This window comes from Plecotus auritus (assembly GCF_963455305.1).
Source record: "Plecotus auritus genome assembly, chromosome: 4".
NCBI classification, from domain to species: Eukaryota; Metazoa; Chordata; class Mammalia; order Chiroptera; family Vespertilionidae; genus Plecotus; species Plecotus auritus.
Genome location: NC_137775.1, coordinates 130,080,201 through 130,097,804, shown reverse-complemented (window position 1 = coordinate 130,097,804; position 17,604 = coordinate 130,080,201). Strand labels below are relative to the sequence as shown.

At 38.1% G+C, this 17,604-nt stretch overlaps 1 protein-coding gene across 1 annotated transcript in view; it reads right to left on the bottom strand.

Moving 5' to 3' along the window:
- The window catches only part of EXOC4 (exocyst complex component 4), a 771,568-nt gene extending 764,367 nt beyond the window's left edge, over positions 1-7,201 (bottom strand). The window contains exon 1 of the mRNA XM_080666468.1: positions 7,035-7,201. Within this exon, the coding sequence (XP_080522594.1) occupies positions 7,035-7,120 (86 nt within the window). The 5' untranslated portion in view covers positions 7,121-7,201. The remainder of the gene's footprint in view (positions 1-7,034) is intronic.
- Positions 7,202-17,604: the final 10,403 nt, after the last annotated feature.

Here is a 17,604-nt window from a genome sequence, read left to right as displayed (position 1 = left end):
ATGAGATTGTTGGACAATGTTTCTCTTTTATGACTATATTTTTTATGCTTGTGCGATATGATTTTTATAAAGGGAAATGTTGCAATGACAAGTGTACATAGGAAAAGAACAAAAAGCATGAAACAATGCTGAAGATCCAACATATACTCAACAATGGAGAAAAGATAATCTTTCAACAAATGGTGGTGGAACTACTGGACAACCACATGCAAAACCATGAATGTACACACAGATCTTAATACCCTTCACAAAAATCCACTCAAAATGGATAACAGACCTAAATATATAACACAAAATATAAAACTCCTAGAAAGTAACACAGTAGAAAATTTAGATGATCTTAGATATTGCAATGACTTTTAGATACAACACCAAACAACCAATCAATTAAAAAAATAATTGATAAGCTGAGCTTCATTAAAATAAAAAACTTCCGTTCTGGAAAAAAACACTGTCAAGAGAATGAAAACACAAACCACAGACTGGGAAAAAAATATTTGCAAAACACATCCAGATACATCCAACAGCAGTGTCTAAATGACAGTGAAAGAAACACTCCCCTGGTAATATTTTAATACAGTATAGTTAGTAAAGACAATCATCAAAAATATCCAGTTTCTGGTATATATAATGGTATATGACTCAGCCATTAAAAATAAATGAGATCCTGCCATTTGCAACATGGATGGACCTAGAGGATATTATGCTAAGTGAAATGAGTCAGACAGAGAAAGACAAATACTGTATGATTTCACTTAATATGGAATCTAAAAACAACAAAATAAACAAGCAAAAATAGACTCATAGATACAGAAAATATACTTTACTTTAATAAATAATAAGTTTTTAATAAAAATTCCATTTCTGACAAAACCAAGAGGAAATAGGTACTCTAATATACCACTTATGGGAGTGTAAATTATCATCTTTCTAAAGTATACTTTGGCTCTGTCAGAATACAAAAGGCACATATACATATTCTAATGCAGCTATTCCACTGCCACTGCCATAAACTTAAATTCCCGGGTATGCCCCCTCACTGCAATATAGTTTTAACAAAAGATAAAAACAAATAAAGAAACAACTAAAGTGTTTGTTTAAAAACTAATAGATTATGGTGTATCCATATGACAGAATGCTACATAGCTACTGAAAAGAATGACAGAAATCAGTGTGTGCTTCTAGAAAATATCTCAAAGATAAAGTAAAACAAATGAACAAAGTTTTAAAGTATACACAGTATGATCCCACTTGTTTAAAGAATATATATAATATTTATAAATATTCCTTAAGAATATATAAATTCATAAACAGTATTATACTTATACATTAAATATTTTTTTCATTAAGATTATACATTCACACATACTTAAATACAGTCTTCTATTTTCCTCACAGAATCACAAGACACTTAACAGGGTTATGTTTTAGGGAGGAAATGAACAAGGAGAAAAGTCTTTACTTCTTTTTATTTTGTTCCTCTTCAAATATTTGAATTTTTAAATACATGACTAATTTTAGAAAATTACGCATTTAATTTTAGAAATCACATGTATAATGTTTTAATGGCAGCAAAGATGAGCTAGGCAGAGATCACTGGCCCTTCAATTTGCTTGCTGATAATCTTTGTGTGTGTAATCTAATAAGTATGTTTTATATTTTATGTTGGTTTACATTTTTTTTGCATACACACATAAGCATACAAATATTTAAATCTAGCTATTTAGTTGACTCTCAAATGATCAAATAATAACCATCTAAATTCAGCTACACAAGGTTCCCTGGGTATAAAGAGAATATTCTGATAACTGGAATCAAACATTCTAGCCAACCTGGCAAGAATAGGCTGGATGAAAATGAACATAACCTGGTGGCTATCTGGCAAACATTAAAAAAAAGTTTCTAACCAGAGAAGCTGCAGATCCTAAAAATGAGGAAATGAACATGACTTCTTTATGCCAAACTATGCTGGGCACTTTCACACACTCTTAATTTCCCCAACAACCATAGCAGATCATTATTCCCATTTTACAAGTAAAGAAACTAAAACTGGTGGTTTTAAGTAACTGCTCCAGGATAATACATTGTGTTTGGTGTGAAGTTGGAGCAGGAATGTATTATTGGAGTGTAATGTATTATTACATGGATAATACATTAAGTTTCTACTAACTATACCACACCTCCCACCAAAGACTGTGACCACATCTACCTACAAGTAATTGCTTAAAAAAAAAAAAACCTGACCAATCACCCAACATTTAAACTATAAATATGCCTCAAAGCCTTCAAGAAATTCCAATGTTAAAAATTACACATGCCCTGGCCGGTGTCGATCAGTTGGTTGGAGTGTTGTCCCATACACCAAAACGTGTTGGGTTCGATTCCCAGTTAAGGCACATAACCTAGGTTTCAGGTTCAGCCCCCATTGGGGCATGTATGGAAGGCAAGCGCTCAATTTTCTCTCTTACATCAATGTTTCTCTCTCCTGCCTCCTCCCTCTTTCTCTAAAATAACAACAACAAAGTGTCCTAGAGTGAGGATTAAAAAAAATTATGCATGAGGTTAGAAACTACAACATGGATTCCCATGATATTAATTCTGCATGTTTAGCCAGAAAAAAATGATTTTTCCCCCCTTGCATCTACATATGCTGTTGGATGTCCCAGGACTCCCAGAAAGTTAAAAAAGTGTTTAGTCTCCAGGTATTCTAGTAGTAATTTTCAAAGTGTATCACTCGTGACAAGACTCCGAGGGTGCAAAGAGAGACAGAAACCCTAAAAAACATGAAATGGGCTCAAATAAAGAGAGAAGGTGGTGCTGGAGACAATGACTACCTAGGGCTCTGCTCTGAAGAGTGTCCACACCCCTCTCCCACCACAAACAGGGTCGTGGACCTCAAAGCTGCTTGGTCAACACTCTCATCAAAGCCTGGACCCCTCAGCAGTGTTCTTTGGAGTAAATATGGGGCTGACCAAAATACTCTGTGCAATTTAACAGGTGTTCTCAATGAAGGATTGGCTTGGTTTTTGAAATTTCATCTTCAAAAGTTGATGAAAACGTGAGCCTTCAATTCCTTCAAACCTCCTCGACATCTGTAACCTCCTTGACATCTGTAACCTCCTTGACATCTGTAACATCTGTCTACAAAATCTCTATCCCGAGGTTTCTGTAAGGTCTCCTCAAGTCACATCAAGTTTGTATTCCCAATTAAATTGGCTATTAAAGACCAACTTATAAAGAGAAGAGAGTCAACCATTAATTGGAAAGCGAATCACCTAACAGTAAGTGGTAGACACACTTCCCAATTAAAAATCTGACAAGAATTCACAAAAACAAAAGAGCATCTCCCAAATGTCACGGTGTTTATTTCCTGTTTAAAAAGGCTTCCTGCTCCAACTTCACACCAAACACAAGGTGAGCAGGTGGGGGTAGAGGATCGATATAAAGCAGGAAAATGCTGTGTGTGGACATGGGCATGAAACTGTCCAAATCGTGCATCAGCAGGGAGTCAGGACTCTGTCCACCCAATTAGTTCCATTTTAAGGGGCCAGTGGGCAAGACTTCAAACCAAAACCTGCAGTTAGCAGCAGCCCGACAGACTCAATCCCAAGCCCTGGGTCTCATCGAAGCTCCTCCTCACCACCTGAGGACCTCTTTGCAAAGCCCGGAGTACACCCTATGAAATACCTGACTGTCCTGACATTTTAAATTGTTAAGAATTTCATTTATGAGTCTCAAGGTACTTTTAAAAATACCCATCTGCCAAATGTAATACTTTCATTACAATTACACTGTACCTCATCTTAAAGTTACTTTGATGGACTACCACACTAGCAAAATAGAGTCATTATTTAACTACCTGGTACCCTGGTTAGAAACCTTGGTACCCTAGATGAGATTGGGATATAGCATGTCTATACCTACTCTGTACTTAGGTCATCTACGTATTCATCTGTACATTTTTTTAATCCAGTGTTAAAAGACAATTATAACAATAAATGCTCTTCTAACAAATAGGAATAGCATTTAAAAAATACATAAAAACTTGTCAATACATAATGTAGTTTAGAAATGACCTTTTTTATATATCTGAACAAGAAAACTGAGGGAGAATTTTTAACATTCACTATTTAAAAAAGAAAAACAACTGCTCAGTGATATAAAAAGCTAAAGCTAAACTAAACAAACTTTTCAGAGGACAGAGGACTCGTTCATGAACAAGTAATTTACTGTGACAAAATGATAGGGCCAAGGAAACATGAAAGAGAGCTGGCACATCCAGTTCCATGTATCCTTTAGATGTAGTTCAGATTTTATTAACATGAGTCTAAAATTGGTTTTCCTTTTTGAGGCTTGTTGCCAAAGCAACCAGGAAAGCTAGTCTTTGAGAGTTTGAAAAGAGGTTAAGGGTAAGAGGAGGTAACCAAAGTTTTATACCAGGAATTAGGAATCATGAGGACAATGTTGCAAGAAGGGTAACACAGAGAATACAAATTGAACAGATAAACAAAGCGGCAACTACAGTGACAGAACAATTTCTCCAGTTTTATTGAGATATAAATGACATTTAACAATGTATTCATTTAAGGTATAAATATGATTTATGTGTATGTTGCAAAATGATTACCACAGTATGTTTAGTTAACATCTATCACCTCACAGTTATGTTTTCTTGTGATGAGAAATTTTTATATCTACTCTCTTAGCAACTACATTCTCTATTCTGTTCCCTGAAATACTCTCCCCACCCTGAATACCAAAGTATACTACCATCATCCTCTCATTCACTGCCACTGTTTATGAAATTTAAATCAGTGGGTATGTTCAAAAGCATATCAGGGAGGAAACAAGAATGGAGAGAGTCAGCAACACCCTCACTACAATGCCAAAATTGCCCTGTGACTCAAAGAGATGTTGATATATAAACATCAACATTCTGACATCAACAACATCAGTCTTAAAATGGTGTAAACATGAACCAGTATCCTTACCCAGAATGCTAGGTGTGGACACTCCATTTATATCATGCTGGTAATAGGTATAACAAAATAAAAAGTGCTGTTCAAATGGTCTGAGGTGGTCAAAAATAAGGAAGAAAAATGAAAACAAAAATATGCAATAGAAGTCAGAGTAAAAAAATGCACTGGGACTAAATCAGGGTGATCATGAGAAGGTAATACGTATGGACATAAGAAATGGATAGATAAACCACAAAATCACACCCACACCACCCAGCATTGGGAAATTTCCTCTGGAACACACAAATGCAACCAAAAGCAATATATGTTTTTGAATCAGTATCTATAACAAAGCTTTAGTTTGTCTTTTTTAAGCTTTTTTCAAATATAGAATATTAGGGTCAATTTAACTGCATTTTTAAAAAAAACTGACATATAGAATAAAAGAAATGGGTAAAACCTACAGAATCTTAAGTACACCAAGTGAGATGGTACATTTGTATATAGCTGCTAACTTCCCTAATTCCCCACTCCACTTTCACTGGGAAATAATCACTCCTTCCCCAGGATTCCCATTGCATTCCATCTGTCTCTTCTGGTCTCATGTCATAGTTTTTACTCACATATTTTATCCCTCAAATATAGTCTACATCATGTCAAATTAGTCTTTGCAAAACTCAAGGCATTCACTCATTCATTCAATAAATATTTCCAAAGTACATATAAGTGCCTGGCACCATGCTACAGACAGGCAAGAAATATGCACTGCTTAAATGAATGTTGACTGCAAGGCAGAAAAAAGTGAACTAGTCCAAAAAAGTATCCACATAAATCATGTATTATATTTCCAAGGGGATTCGGATGGAAAGCTACAAATATTCTAATATCGTGAAACAGCTACACTAACTGTGTTTTGTCACAGCAAGAAAATGTGTCCACAATACAACAGCATTTCCTCTGCTTGGCCTACCAAGTATATTAAGTATTTCCATACAGAGAATTATCATCTGAATCCTTTAAAATATTTAGTAATGATGATTTCATATGTCATAATCTTAAACTAGAGGTCCCTAAATAACACACATGAGATGGGTCTTTATAAGTCCAGGAAAGGCAGGCTGTTTTAAAAGTTCGATCTGTGCACTCATTCAAGAACTTATTAAATACCAGATAAGCTGGCCCTGGATTTTAAAAAGATCAGGACAGTGCAAGAGTCCTCCAAGAACTGAACCAAAAGTTTGCCATAGGCGGGGAGGGGGGTGAGGGCATTTTATTTCATGGAAAATACCCGAGTTGAAATTCAAATGTCAACAACGTAAAAAAACGTGTTGCGTTTTATTCTGGTTGTTTTTAGTCACTCCCTCTATCATTCTTAATGGTACTTGAAAGGATTCCCCCATCCTCAATTTATTTCACTTTTTTAAAAAATGAGGATAAAAGGCCTGCCACTCCCACTCCCACCATATAGATTCTGGGGGGAAATGTGTACAGAGGGTAACTTGAAATTTGTTTCATTTCTTTCTTTCCTTCTTAAGAAATAGACCGGGAAAGGAGGCAGAATAAAAATGGAAAATGGATGAGTGCCTTCAGATCCACAGCCCTTCCAGCGGCTCACTACAGGCTCCTGCCCGAGAGGCTGTGGCTGTTCACAGGTGGTTGGAGGTGTCCAACGTGTGACATTATCTGCAGCGCGTGGCAGGCCTTACACCGAAGTCCCGGGAGCAAGGCCCCTTCCTGGGAGCGCTGCAGAGAGAAATCCACCATCCAGGTGCTGGACGGGCTACCTGAGCACAGCTGCCTCCCTCCACCACGCCCCACAGCGTGCTACCAGGGCCTGGGCATCCCACTGGGCAGCTCTGGCCCCAGAGAAAACACCGAGGCGAGGCTCCTCCCTCCAGCCCAGCCCCCGGACACTGGGGGGTCCGTGGGGACCCTGGGATGGGCTTGGGAGAGGCCAGGAGGGAAGGGGCGGGGAGGGTCGGCAGGGTGGAACCCAGCTCACCCTTTCCCTGCCAAGCGGAGGTGGAGCCGCTGCCCGCTGCCCTGTCCCCTGACCCTGCCTCCTGCCTCCCTCACCTGATCACAGAGATGAGCAGCCCCGAGGGGTCTTTGCTTTTGCTGACTGTGCCTCGGTACTTGCCACCGGCTGCCTCTGCCGCCATCTTGGTAACGGGCGGAGAACCTGCGGGCTGCAAGGAGCGAAGGCGGTGAGAACTCTGCAATTGACCTCCGATAGCCCACCAATAGGAGAAGAGCATTTCACAGAACTTCTCTTCCCGTTGCCGGAGTGAGGGGGCGGGACTTAGCGCGTTTCCAGGCCGACGCGCGTTCTAAGCACTCTGGGAATTGTAGTTTTCCTTCAGCCACTTCTGGGCTCGGAGGAAGCCAAACCAGGGGCTGCTTGGTGAAATCTCCTAATAAGTGACTTACTTATATTTATTCTGATCTTCGGCTTTTTTAATTTCCTTGTTTTTAGAATTATATCAGTTTTTAAGTTAAAATTAATCTGATGATGCCACAATGTGTGTGTGTGTGGGGGGGGGGGGTATTTAAGTGGGGCGGGGGTCTATACTTGATGTCTACATGCACGATTTTACGACAAATAGTGGTTTTTTAAAGTCACAAGTAAATTGTGAAAATGAAGAGACAAATGCTTTTCTTTAATATTCTCGAAAACTAAGTGTTTTCAACATTAGTTTTATGTGAGTGCAATCATTTTTCAGTGTCCCTGTATTCCCAGATAATCCTAAAAAACATAACCCGTAAATGGATATTGATGAAGACCAAAGAAATGAAAACCAAAACTGACCAGATTGCAAATTCTTTTTCTTCCCAAGCTAAATAAAATATGGATAGTAATCATGTCCATGTGTGCTTTATTAATATTTTTACTAGTAAGTCTTCATATATCCTGCGTTTGACTCTGTTGGTTTAGTTGTTCATTCAGAAGATGAAATGAACATATAACAAAGATTAGAGTATGTATGGAAAGCGGACAAATCAAAAACAATAGGAAAAGTAAATATTGAAAAGGAGGGAAAGAAGTGATCTGCTTAGTAGCAATAAAGATTAAGAATTTAAGAGATGAATAGAAAGCAAACTCAGAGGTCTGGAGTTGTGAAGTAGCAATCCCAGAACACATTAATTACTTTCTTAAACATATATTGTAGAATATATATATATATATATATATATATATATATATATATATATATGGCCCAATGCATGAAATTCTTGCAAGAGTAAGCCTTCCTTCCCCTGGCTGCTGGCACCAGCTTCCCTCTGGCACTCAGGTCCCAGGCTTCCCTCATAGGCCCGGCTTTATCAGGAAGGTCGTCTGGAAGGATGTCTGGTCTAATTAGTATATTACACTTTTATTATTATAGACTAGAGGCCCAGTGCATGAAATTTGTGCCCGGGGGTATGTGTCCCTCAGCCCAGCCTGCATCCTTTCCAATCTGGGACCCCTCGAGGGATGTCCGACTGCCCGTTTAGGCCCGATCCCACTGGGCACTCGGACATCCCTCTCACAATCCAGGACTGCTGGCTCCCAACCACTTGCCTGCCTGCCTGCCTGATTGCCTCTAACCACTTCTGCCTGCCAGCCTGATCACCCCCTAACCACTCCCTGCCAGCCTGATCGACACCTAACTGCTCCCCTGCCAGCCCGATCACCCCTAACTGCCCTCCCTTACCAGCCTGGTCGCCTCTAACTATCTTCCCCTGCAGGCCTGATCCCCCTCAACTGCCCTCCCCTGCAGGCCTGGGTCCCCCCACCACTGACCTCCCCTGCAGGCCTGGTTGCCCCCAACTGCCTTCCCCTGCAGGCCTGGTCACCCTCAACTGCCCTCCTCTGCCTGGTCCCTCCCAACTGCCCTCCCCTGCTGGCCTGATGGCCCACAACTGCCCACTCCTGCCGGCCATCTTGTGGTGGCCATCTTGTGTTCACATGGGGGCAGCCATCTTGTTTGTTGGAGTGACAGTCAATTTGCATATTACCTCTTTATTAGATAGGATTGTGCTGGTAAAGGTTCACACTGACTTTTTAAAATCAGCTGGGTGTTTTCATTTATTTTCTTTTTATGTAAAAGTATTCATAGCCTTTGGCCGAATAATTCCAGTTCTAGGGACTTTGTTCCTAAAAAAATAGACATAGAAAAATGTTGAAAATTTGAAACAACATAGAAATATTAAATAAATTATAGAACATTCATATAAGAATATAGCAAATAGTCACTGGAAATCATAATTTTAATCTTTACTGAAAAGAAGGTTTTCTTGGTATAAGTGCAAAAAGCAAGTTATAAAGTTAAATAATTCATTAATATAAGGCAGATAGTTGGGCCTACTAGCTAAGAATACCAACAGTAGGGGAAAAAAATGATCATTATCTTAGTTGACAGAGAAAAAGCTTTTGACAAAACCCAACACACTTTTCATGATAAAACACTCAGAAATTAGAAATCGGAGGGAACTTCTTAAACATGATAAAGGATATTTATTTAAAAACCACAGCTAATATCATACTCTGGTGAAAAACTGAACATTTCCAGCTCCTAAAGAATTAAAAAAAAAACACAACTGTTAGAGTTAATAAATGAATTCAGCAAGGTTGGATACAATATCAAGAAAAAAAATTAGTAGTGTTTTTATACACTAGCAATAAACAATCCAAAAAGGAAATCAACAGAACAATTCTATTTAAAATAACATCAAAAAGATTAAAATACTTAGGAATAAATTTGTCCAAGGAGGTGAAAGACTTACACACTAAAAATTATAAAACATGCTGAAATAAACTGAAGAAGACCTAACTACATGGAAAGACATCCTTTGTTCATGGATTGGAAGACTTAATATTTTAAGATGTCAATACACCCTAAAGCTATCTACAAATTCAATTCAATCCTATGAAAATTCCAATGGCCTTTTTTTGCAGGATTGGAAAAACTGATCAGAAAATTCACATGGAACTTCAAGGAGCTTCAAAGAGCCAAAACAATCGTAAAAAAACAACAAATTTGGAGGACTCAGACTTTCTGATTTTGAAACTTACTGAAAAACTACAGTAATCAAAAGGGTGGTATTAGCATAAAGATAAAAATTAGATAAATAGAGTATAATTGAAAGTTCAGAAATAAACCCATACATCTCACATGCAAAGGAATGAATTTGGCATCTGTCTTAATTCCATTCAAGTTTATATACTGGATAGTTTATAAACAACATAAATTTATTTATCACAGTTTGGGAGCCTGGGAAGTCCAAGGTCTAGGGAACTTTGTGAGGTCTCCTTTATTTTTTTAATATATCTTTATTGATTTCAGAGAGGAAGGGAGAGGGAGAGATAGAAACATCCATGATGACAGAGAATCATTGATTGGCTGCCTCTTGCATGCCCACTTCTGGGGACAAAGCCTGCAACCCAGGCATGTGCCCTTGACCAGAATCGTACCTGGGACCTTTCAGTCGGCAGGTTGACTCTCTATCCATGAAGCAAATTGGCTACGGCAAGGTCTCCTTTATAAGAACACTAATCCCTAATCTCCTCCCCACCTCCTAATACCATTACCTTTGGGGGTTAGGATTCAATATACGAATTTTGGGATGGACAAATTCAGATCTCACACCATATACAAAATGTAACGTAAAATGAATCAAAGGCCTAAATGTATGAGATAAATTCTTAAAAGAAAACATAGGGGTAAAAGCTTACATCGTTAGATTTGGCAATTGATTCTTATATATGACACAAAAAGCATGAGCAACAACAACAAAATAGATAAGTTGGACTTCATCAAAATTTAAAGTCTTTGTGCATCAAAGGACACTATCAAGAATTTTTTTAAACTCACAGAATATGAAATATATATGGAAATCATATATCTGAGAAGAGTCTTTATCCAGCATATGGAAAGAATTCTTACAACTCAACAGCAAAAGACTGGGCCATGAAATTGAACAGACATTTCTCCAAAGGAGAAATACAAATGGCCAATAAGCACATGAAAAGATGTTCAACAACTTTAGTCATTAGGAAAATCATAATGAGATACCACTTCATATGTACTATTATTGAAACAGGATTTTTAAACTGGAACATGTGGTGTTCCCCTGGGCAGATGGGTTCCCAGGTTCTTTGTCCATGGGAATCGAAGAATGAAAACCACGGACTGAAGGTGGTATAGCAAAGGAAGAAATTTATTGAAGAACAAGTACAGACTCCCACGTGGGAAGGAGGAAAGAGTTCCCCCCTCTCCCCCCCTCCCAGTCCCTGTTTCCACAGTTTATAAAGGCTGTAGATCTTTGTGCCTTGATATCCCCTCTGATTGGTCACTATTCCCTTAGACTAGTTACCATTGTAACTTCCGAGCTCAAAGGTAGAACCTCACATGGGACATTGAATCCCTCCCCACTTCCCTTTCCTATTCCCTTTGGGTTTTCTTCTCCTTCTGGATGAGGGACTTCCTTCCCTTTATTTTGTAAATATAGACCTTCTGCTGTTTTCAGCTTTCCTATTCTATGGAAATATACCTTCTGCTGCTCTGTAGCCCTGTGCTTCTTCCATGGTCCCCTTAATTTCTAAAATTCCCTAAACCTGTCTTTTTCACCCCTAAAAATTCTCGCTTCATTATGGCTGTGTTTTTTTTAAGTGAAAAAAAAAATATTGGCAAGGATGTGGAGAAATAGGAACTTTGTGCATTGCTGGTGGGATGTAAATGGTGCAGCCAATGTGGAAAATAGTTTGTGGTTCCTCAAAAGTTAAACATAAAATTACCAAATGACCCAACAATTCCACTCATAGGGATATATCCAAAAGAATTGAAAACAAGTGCTCAAAAAAATTAAAATACTTGCACACAAATGTTCACAGCAGCACTGTTCACAATAACCAAAAGGTAGAAACAATTTGAATGTCCATCAATGGATGAATATGGTATAATATGTAACAAAATGTGGCATATCCATACAATCAAATATTATTCAGCCATAAAAGAGAATAAAATACCAATGCATACTACAGCATTGATGAACCTTGAAAACATTATATTAAGTGAAAGATGCCAGACGTAAAAGGCTACACAGTGTATGGTTCCATTTATACAAAAATTCTAGAATAGGTGAATTCATACAAACAGAAAGCAGATTAATGGTTTCCAGAAGTTGCAGAAGGTGGGAATAGACTGTGGACCAAAAAAAGGCCACATGCTAACCTGACTAGCTCAGGGAAGGCCTGCATTGGCGGTTTTGCAAACTCAAAGACCATAAGTAACCACAAAGGATGGTCTGAAGGTAAAACTTTAGTGGGTAGTCATGTCCTAGCCAGTGGTCGGCAAACTGTGGCTTGCGAGCCGCAGTTTGCCGCTCTGTTGACTAATGAATTTGCCGACCAGCTCTCCACTCAATGCCAGCTCTCCACTTAATAGCCAAGTTACCTTAAGCAAGTTTCTCAACCTTTGTGTGCTTCAGGTTTTTTTTATCAGTAAGCAGGTGATAATAGGATTCCCCTTAGAGGGTATTGTGAGACTGTGAGATATGCATGATCAGCTAGTATTATTCAACTATGATACCAATTTTGTATATAATACACCTCTATGGATATTATGAAGTTCTTTTGAGAAGCAAGAATATGGGTAATTTTTCTTTTTTTCTTTACACTTTTCTGTGTGCTTTTTTCAAATTTCCTATGAATAGGTGTTGCTTTTACAAACAGAAATAAAACAAGTTTTAAAAGCAAGAATTGGATAAATATAAAAAATGATGTGCTACTTTGATCACAAACTGGAAATGCAATTATGCAAAAATTAAATCAATACACCCCAATTAAACCTTCAATCAATAAACTGTTTTTGCTTCTCTGTTCCACTTCCTTCACACTGCACCTCAGGAAAAGTTACCCACTGCACCTCTCATCTTCAGGTGACAGACATACCCTTTTACATCACTTCTATTCTAGGTGACTTTCTAAACTATCCAAACCTTCACCAAACTGTGAACAATGAAAAAATAAAATAATAAAATAAAATCAATAATAATAAAAGAGTAATATGCTAATTAGACCAGATGTCTTCCAGATGTCATTCCAGACCTCCTTCCTGAAGAAGCCCAGGCCTTGGGGAAGCCAGCCTGGGTCCTGGGTGCCTGCCGGTGGTTGGAGGAGGGAAGTCCGGGTCCCAGGTGCCGGAGGGAAACTGGTGCCAGCAGCCGAGGGAAAGAAGGCCTACTCTTGCACCAATTTTCGTGCATCGGGCCTCTAGAAATAAAATAAAATAAAATAAAATAAAATAAAATAAAATAAAATAAAATAAAATAAAATATAATAAAATAAAATAAAATAAAATAAAATAAAATAAAATATAAAATAAAATAAAATAGGGGAAGGGTCCCAAACTCCCCAAGCTACTTGGAACAAGCTAAAGTTCATGAAGATGTAAAAGATTGGTTACAGATTTCTCTGCGTGGAGGAGCTGACATGCTCTACAGGGAAATAAAAGGAAATGAGCATAAACCACAGTATCTACTCAATGCCCATAGACTAATAGTCTAAATGCTGCAGATGTTTCCATGGGAAATAAGAAAGGAAGGCTAGGATGACTAGAGCAGTCCGCATGGAATAGTTTGGTTATAACTGAGCTGGACTCCTCCCCGCCCACCCCCCGCCCTTCCCCCCCCCAAAAAAAGAGTAGAGACTTACACACCTTAAGAGGAAGAGAATGGCCATATAGACAGCGTAAGGTATAAAGTGAAAACACGCATTCTATATTTAGGGAATAAATTAACTAGAATAAAGGATTCATGGAGAAGTGGTGCCCAGAAAGGACCTTGAACTCCGTGGACAGGCAATGGATATGTTTGTGCAGTGAAGGTGAGAAGCAGTGTATGTTCAGGTCTTGTTTTATATTGTCTATTATATTGTACACCAAGGAGACTGTTTCTTATTATTACATTTGTAAATATACCCAGAGGCTCTTAAAGCCAGGGGAACATCCAATTAAATTAAAATGCTTTGATCTCTTTGGATGAGAGGCTCTATATAAATCCAAGGTATTGATATTCTTATTATTGTGGATAAATGAAATGTGAGAGTCAAGCTTGCTCAGCAGCAGAGTTGCTTCTCTGAGATTCAGAAAAAGGTGCCAGACCTGGTATCTACAGGACCCCCAGCTCCATGGATTTTAAAAAGAGTGTCTCATAATATCAACAAGGCGGGCAGAGCTCTGGAAAAGGAGTTTCAAACCTCCATTAACATTTCCTGGTTACAAGACTCAGCTCACCTAAGATATAAAAAATGTGCTTTGGGCATGACTGAGAAAATCAAGGCACAGCATATAGATTATAAACTGAAGGGGAAAGTTAACAATGCTTTCATCATAGTAAAAGCAACTGTTTTATTTGGAATTATAAATTTTATATCAGCTCTTTCAATTACTTTAGTTTAAATAAATCTTACATAAATGTAAGCTTAGCACACATTGTATTCTCTTTGGAGGGAAATTTATAAGTTACTCGCAATAGGATGTATCTCTCGCTGGTTGATTTTGTTTTCCACATTCCTGGTACCTGGTTTAGCCTATGTTGTCTGATTGAGAAACTGTGGTTTAAACTTCATATGGCATTTGAGTTCCTGAATGTTTTAGGAGGTTGGCCAAGAATTGCATTTAATAGTATTATTCAATAATAAAAGATGACTTTGTTGAAAGGTGAGTGTCCTTTGTTTCTGTTGGACACAAGCCTCTGACCGCTGGTATCTAAGACAACAATGTCCCCCAAATTCTCTTCCAGATTCCATCATTCAACAAACACCAAATGCATATGGAATTCCAGGCAGCACATTACAGCCAAATAATTCTAGGCACCCCCTCCACCAGATTTCCAACCAACACCTTCATTGTACCCACGTTCCCTTCCCTCACCTATCCCCACTGGCTTTTCCTCTGGGTTTTCTGTTTCAATAAATGGCTCAAAAATCTATTGAGTGAAAAGATAACCAACAGAATGGGAGAAAATGTTTGCAAGATCTGATAAGAGTCTAGTAGTCAGAAAATATACTCTTATAACTCAGCAACAAAAAGATAAATAATCCAATTTTTTAAATGAGCAAAGGATCTAAACAAACATTTCTTCAAAGGTGATATATAAATAGCCAAGTAGCACATTAAGGAAATGCAAATCAAAACCACAATGAAATATCATATCGCATCCACTAGGATAGCTATATATATTTTTTTTTTTTTTAAAAAAAAGGAAAATAGCAAGTGTTGACAAGTATGTGGAGAAATGAAACCCTAGTACTTTACCTGTGGACATATAAAATAGTGTAGCTGGTGTGATAAACAGTTTGATGGTTCCTCAAAAAGTTAAACATAAAATTACCATGTGACCCAGCAATTATACTCATAGGTATTATGCAAAAGAATTGAAACCAGGTGTTCAAATAAAACTTATATACAAATGTTCATAGCAGTACTATTCACAAAAGATAGAAACAACCCCAATGTCCATCAATGGATAGACAAATAAACAAAATGTAGTATATCTATAAATGGAATACTATTCAGATACTAGAGGCCTGGTGCAAGAAATTGGTGCATGGTAGGGTCCCTAGGCCTGGCCAGTGATCAAGGCCAATCAGGTTTCCCGCCTCCAGGCCTCCCCACCTCCTCCTTCCCTCACTCCCTCAGCACCCCACCGCCACCACTGCTCACCCACCATGTTCCGCGCTGCCCCCTGGTGGTCAGCGCACGTCATAGCAAGCAATCGAACTCCCGGTCTCCCAGTCAAACTACTGAGGGAACAATTTGCATTTTAGCCTTTTATTATATAGGATTAGAAAAAAATGAAGTGAATTCTACAACATGGATGAAATCTCAGAAACATTGTGCTAGTGAAAGAAGCCAGATACAAAGGGTCATATAATGAATGATTCCATGTACATGAAATATTCAGAAGAAGTAAATCCAAAGAGAGAGAAGGTAATAGGTGTCAGGGGCCAGGGGGAGGCAAGTATGAGGAATGACTGCTCTATGGGGACAGAGTTTCCTTTTGAGGTGATGAAAATGTTCTAGACCTAGATTGTGTTGCATAGCATAGTGAATGTATTAGATGTCACTGAACTATACACTTTCAAATGATTAGATTCATGCTATAAATTTCACCTTAAAAATTATACATATATATGGAAATATAGATACACATATATAAAGTGAAATATAAGAATACCTGGCATATTTGGGACATGCCAAGAGACTTATTCATGTTGTGTGTATTTGAAGTTGATCATCTTGGTTGCTATCTATAACTATCTATATATTCTATCTATATCTATATCTATATCTATATCTATATCTATATCTATATCTATATCTATATCTAATCTATACAGTTGGACACCAAGTTCTATAACTTTGACTTGCACAGTGTTTCTTAATCTGTCGCCCTCTCAGCATTTCCACTATCATAGCCTGATCATCATCTCTCCTCTCAGTTTTTTCCATGGCTTCCCACTTGTTACCCTTTTCTCTTATCCCGCCACCATTCCAACCTACCCACCTCACTTGTAGAAATCCGTCAATTTAAAAGTGTTGTGCACAGTGTATGTGGCCTTTGCTGAGAGGAAGCTGTTCTGTGAAGTTTGCTTATCAACTAATGCCTTAGTGAGCAAAATGTGCAGTACTTCATGCATTCAGGATTTTAAATGGTTTCTAGTTATGCATTATACCAAATCTACCACTGTAAGTGGAAATTAAGACTTTATGTGGTTTTCATATGTTGTAATATTTCTTCAAATTAATCTCTCCTACAAATACCTCCCCCCCAAAAAAAAGGCAAGAGCCCTAGCTGGTTTGGCTCGGTGGATAGAGCGTATGCCTACGTACTGAAGGATCCCAGGTTTGATTCCGGTCAAGGGCACATGCCTGGGTTGCAGGCTCCATCCCAGTGGGGGACGTGCAGGAGGCAGCTGATCAATGATTCTCTCTCATCATTGATGTTTCTATCTCTCTCTCTCCCTCTCCCTTCCTCTCTGAAATCAATATATATATATATATATATATATATATATATATATATATATATATATGCAAGAATCTGATCCTTTCGCTTTTGGTTTAAAACTTCAAGGACTTGCATTGCCCATAACATTGTTTACTAGAGAACCACCTCTAACCTATCTTTCTCATTTCCTTATTGATTCTATCCCATTATATGTACTCTCTAGCCATGCCCTAAATGTGCCAGGTATTCTTATATTTCCCTGTTTCCTACACACTTTTGCTTTCCTAAAATGTCTCTGAGCCTTGGATGCCATATCTGTTGAAATGTGGCTACCTATCTTCAGGTTTGTTGAGAGATATGTTAGTATATATGCACCAAGAGACATGTAAAAGTTATTCATAGCAGCATTATTGATAGTATCTCAAAACTGGGCATAAAAAGAAAACGCCCAGGAACAGCAGAACACATAATCAATGCCACAGTCATACAATCAAAGACCCTGCAGCAGTGATTTTCAACAAGTGTGCAACAAGAATTTTTAAAACTTGCAATACCTGACTCTATAATCAGGGGCACTAACCCCTTTTTCCTTATATTTTCAAATAAAAAAATGTCAATAACCAACACAACAATAGCCATCAGGTTTGAATGA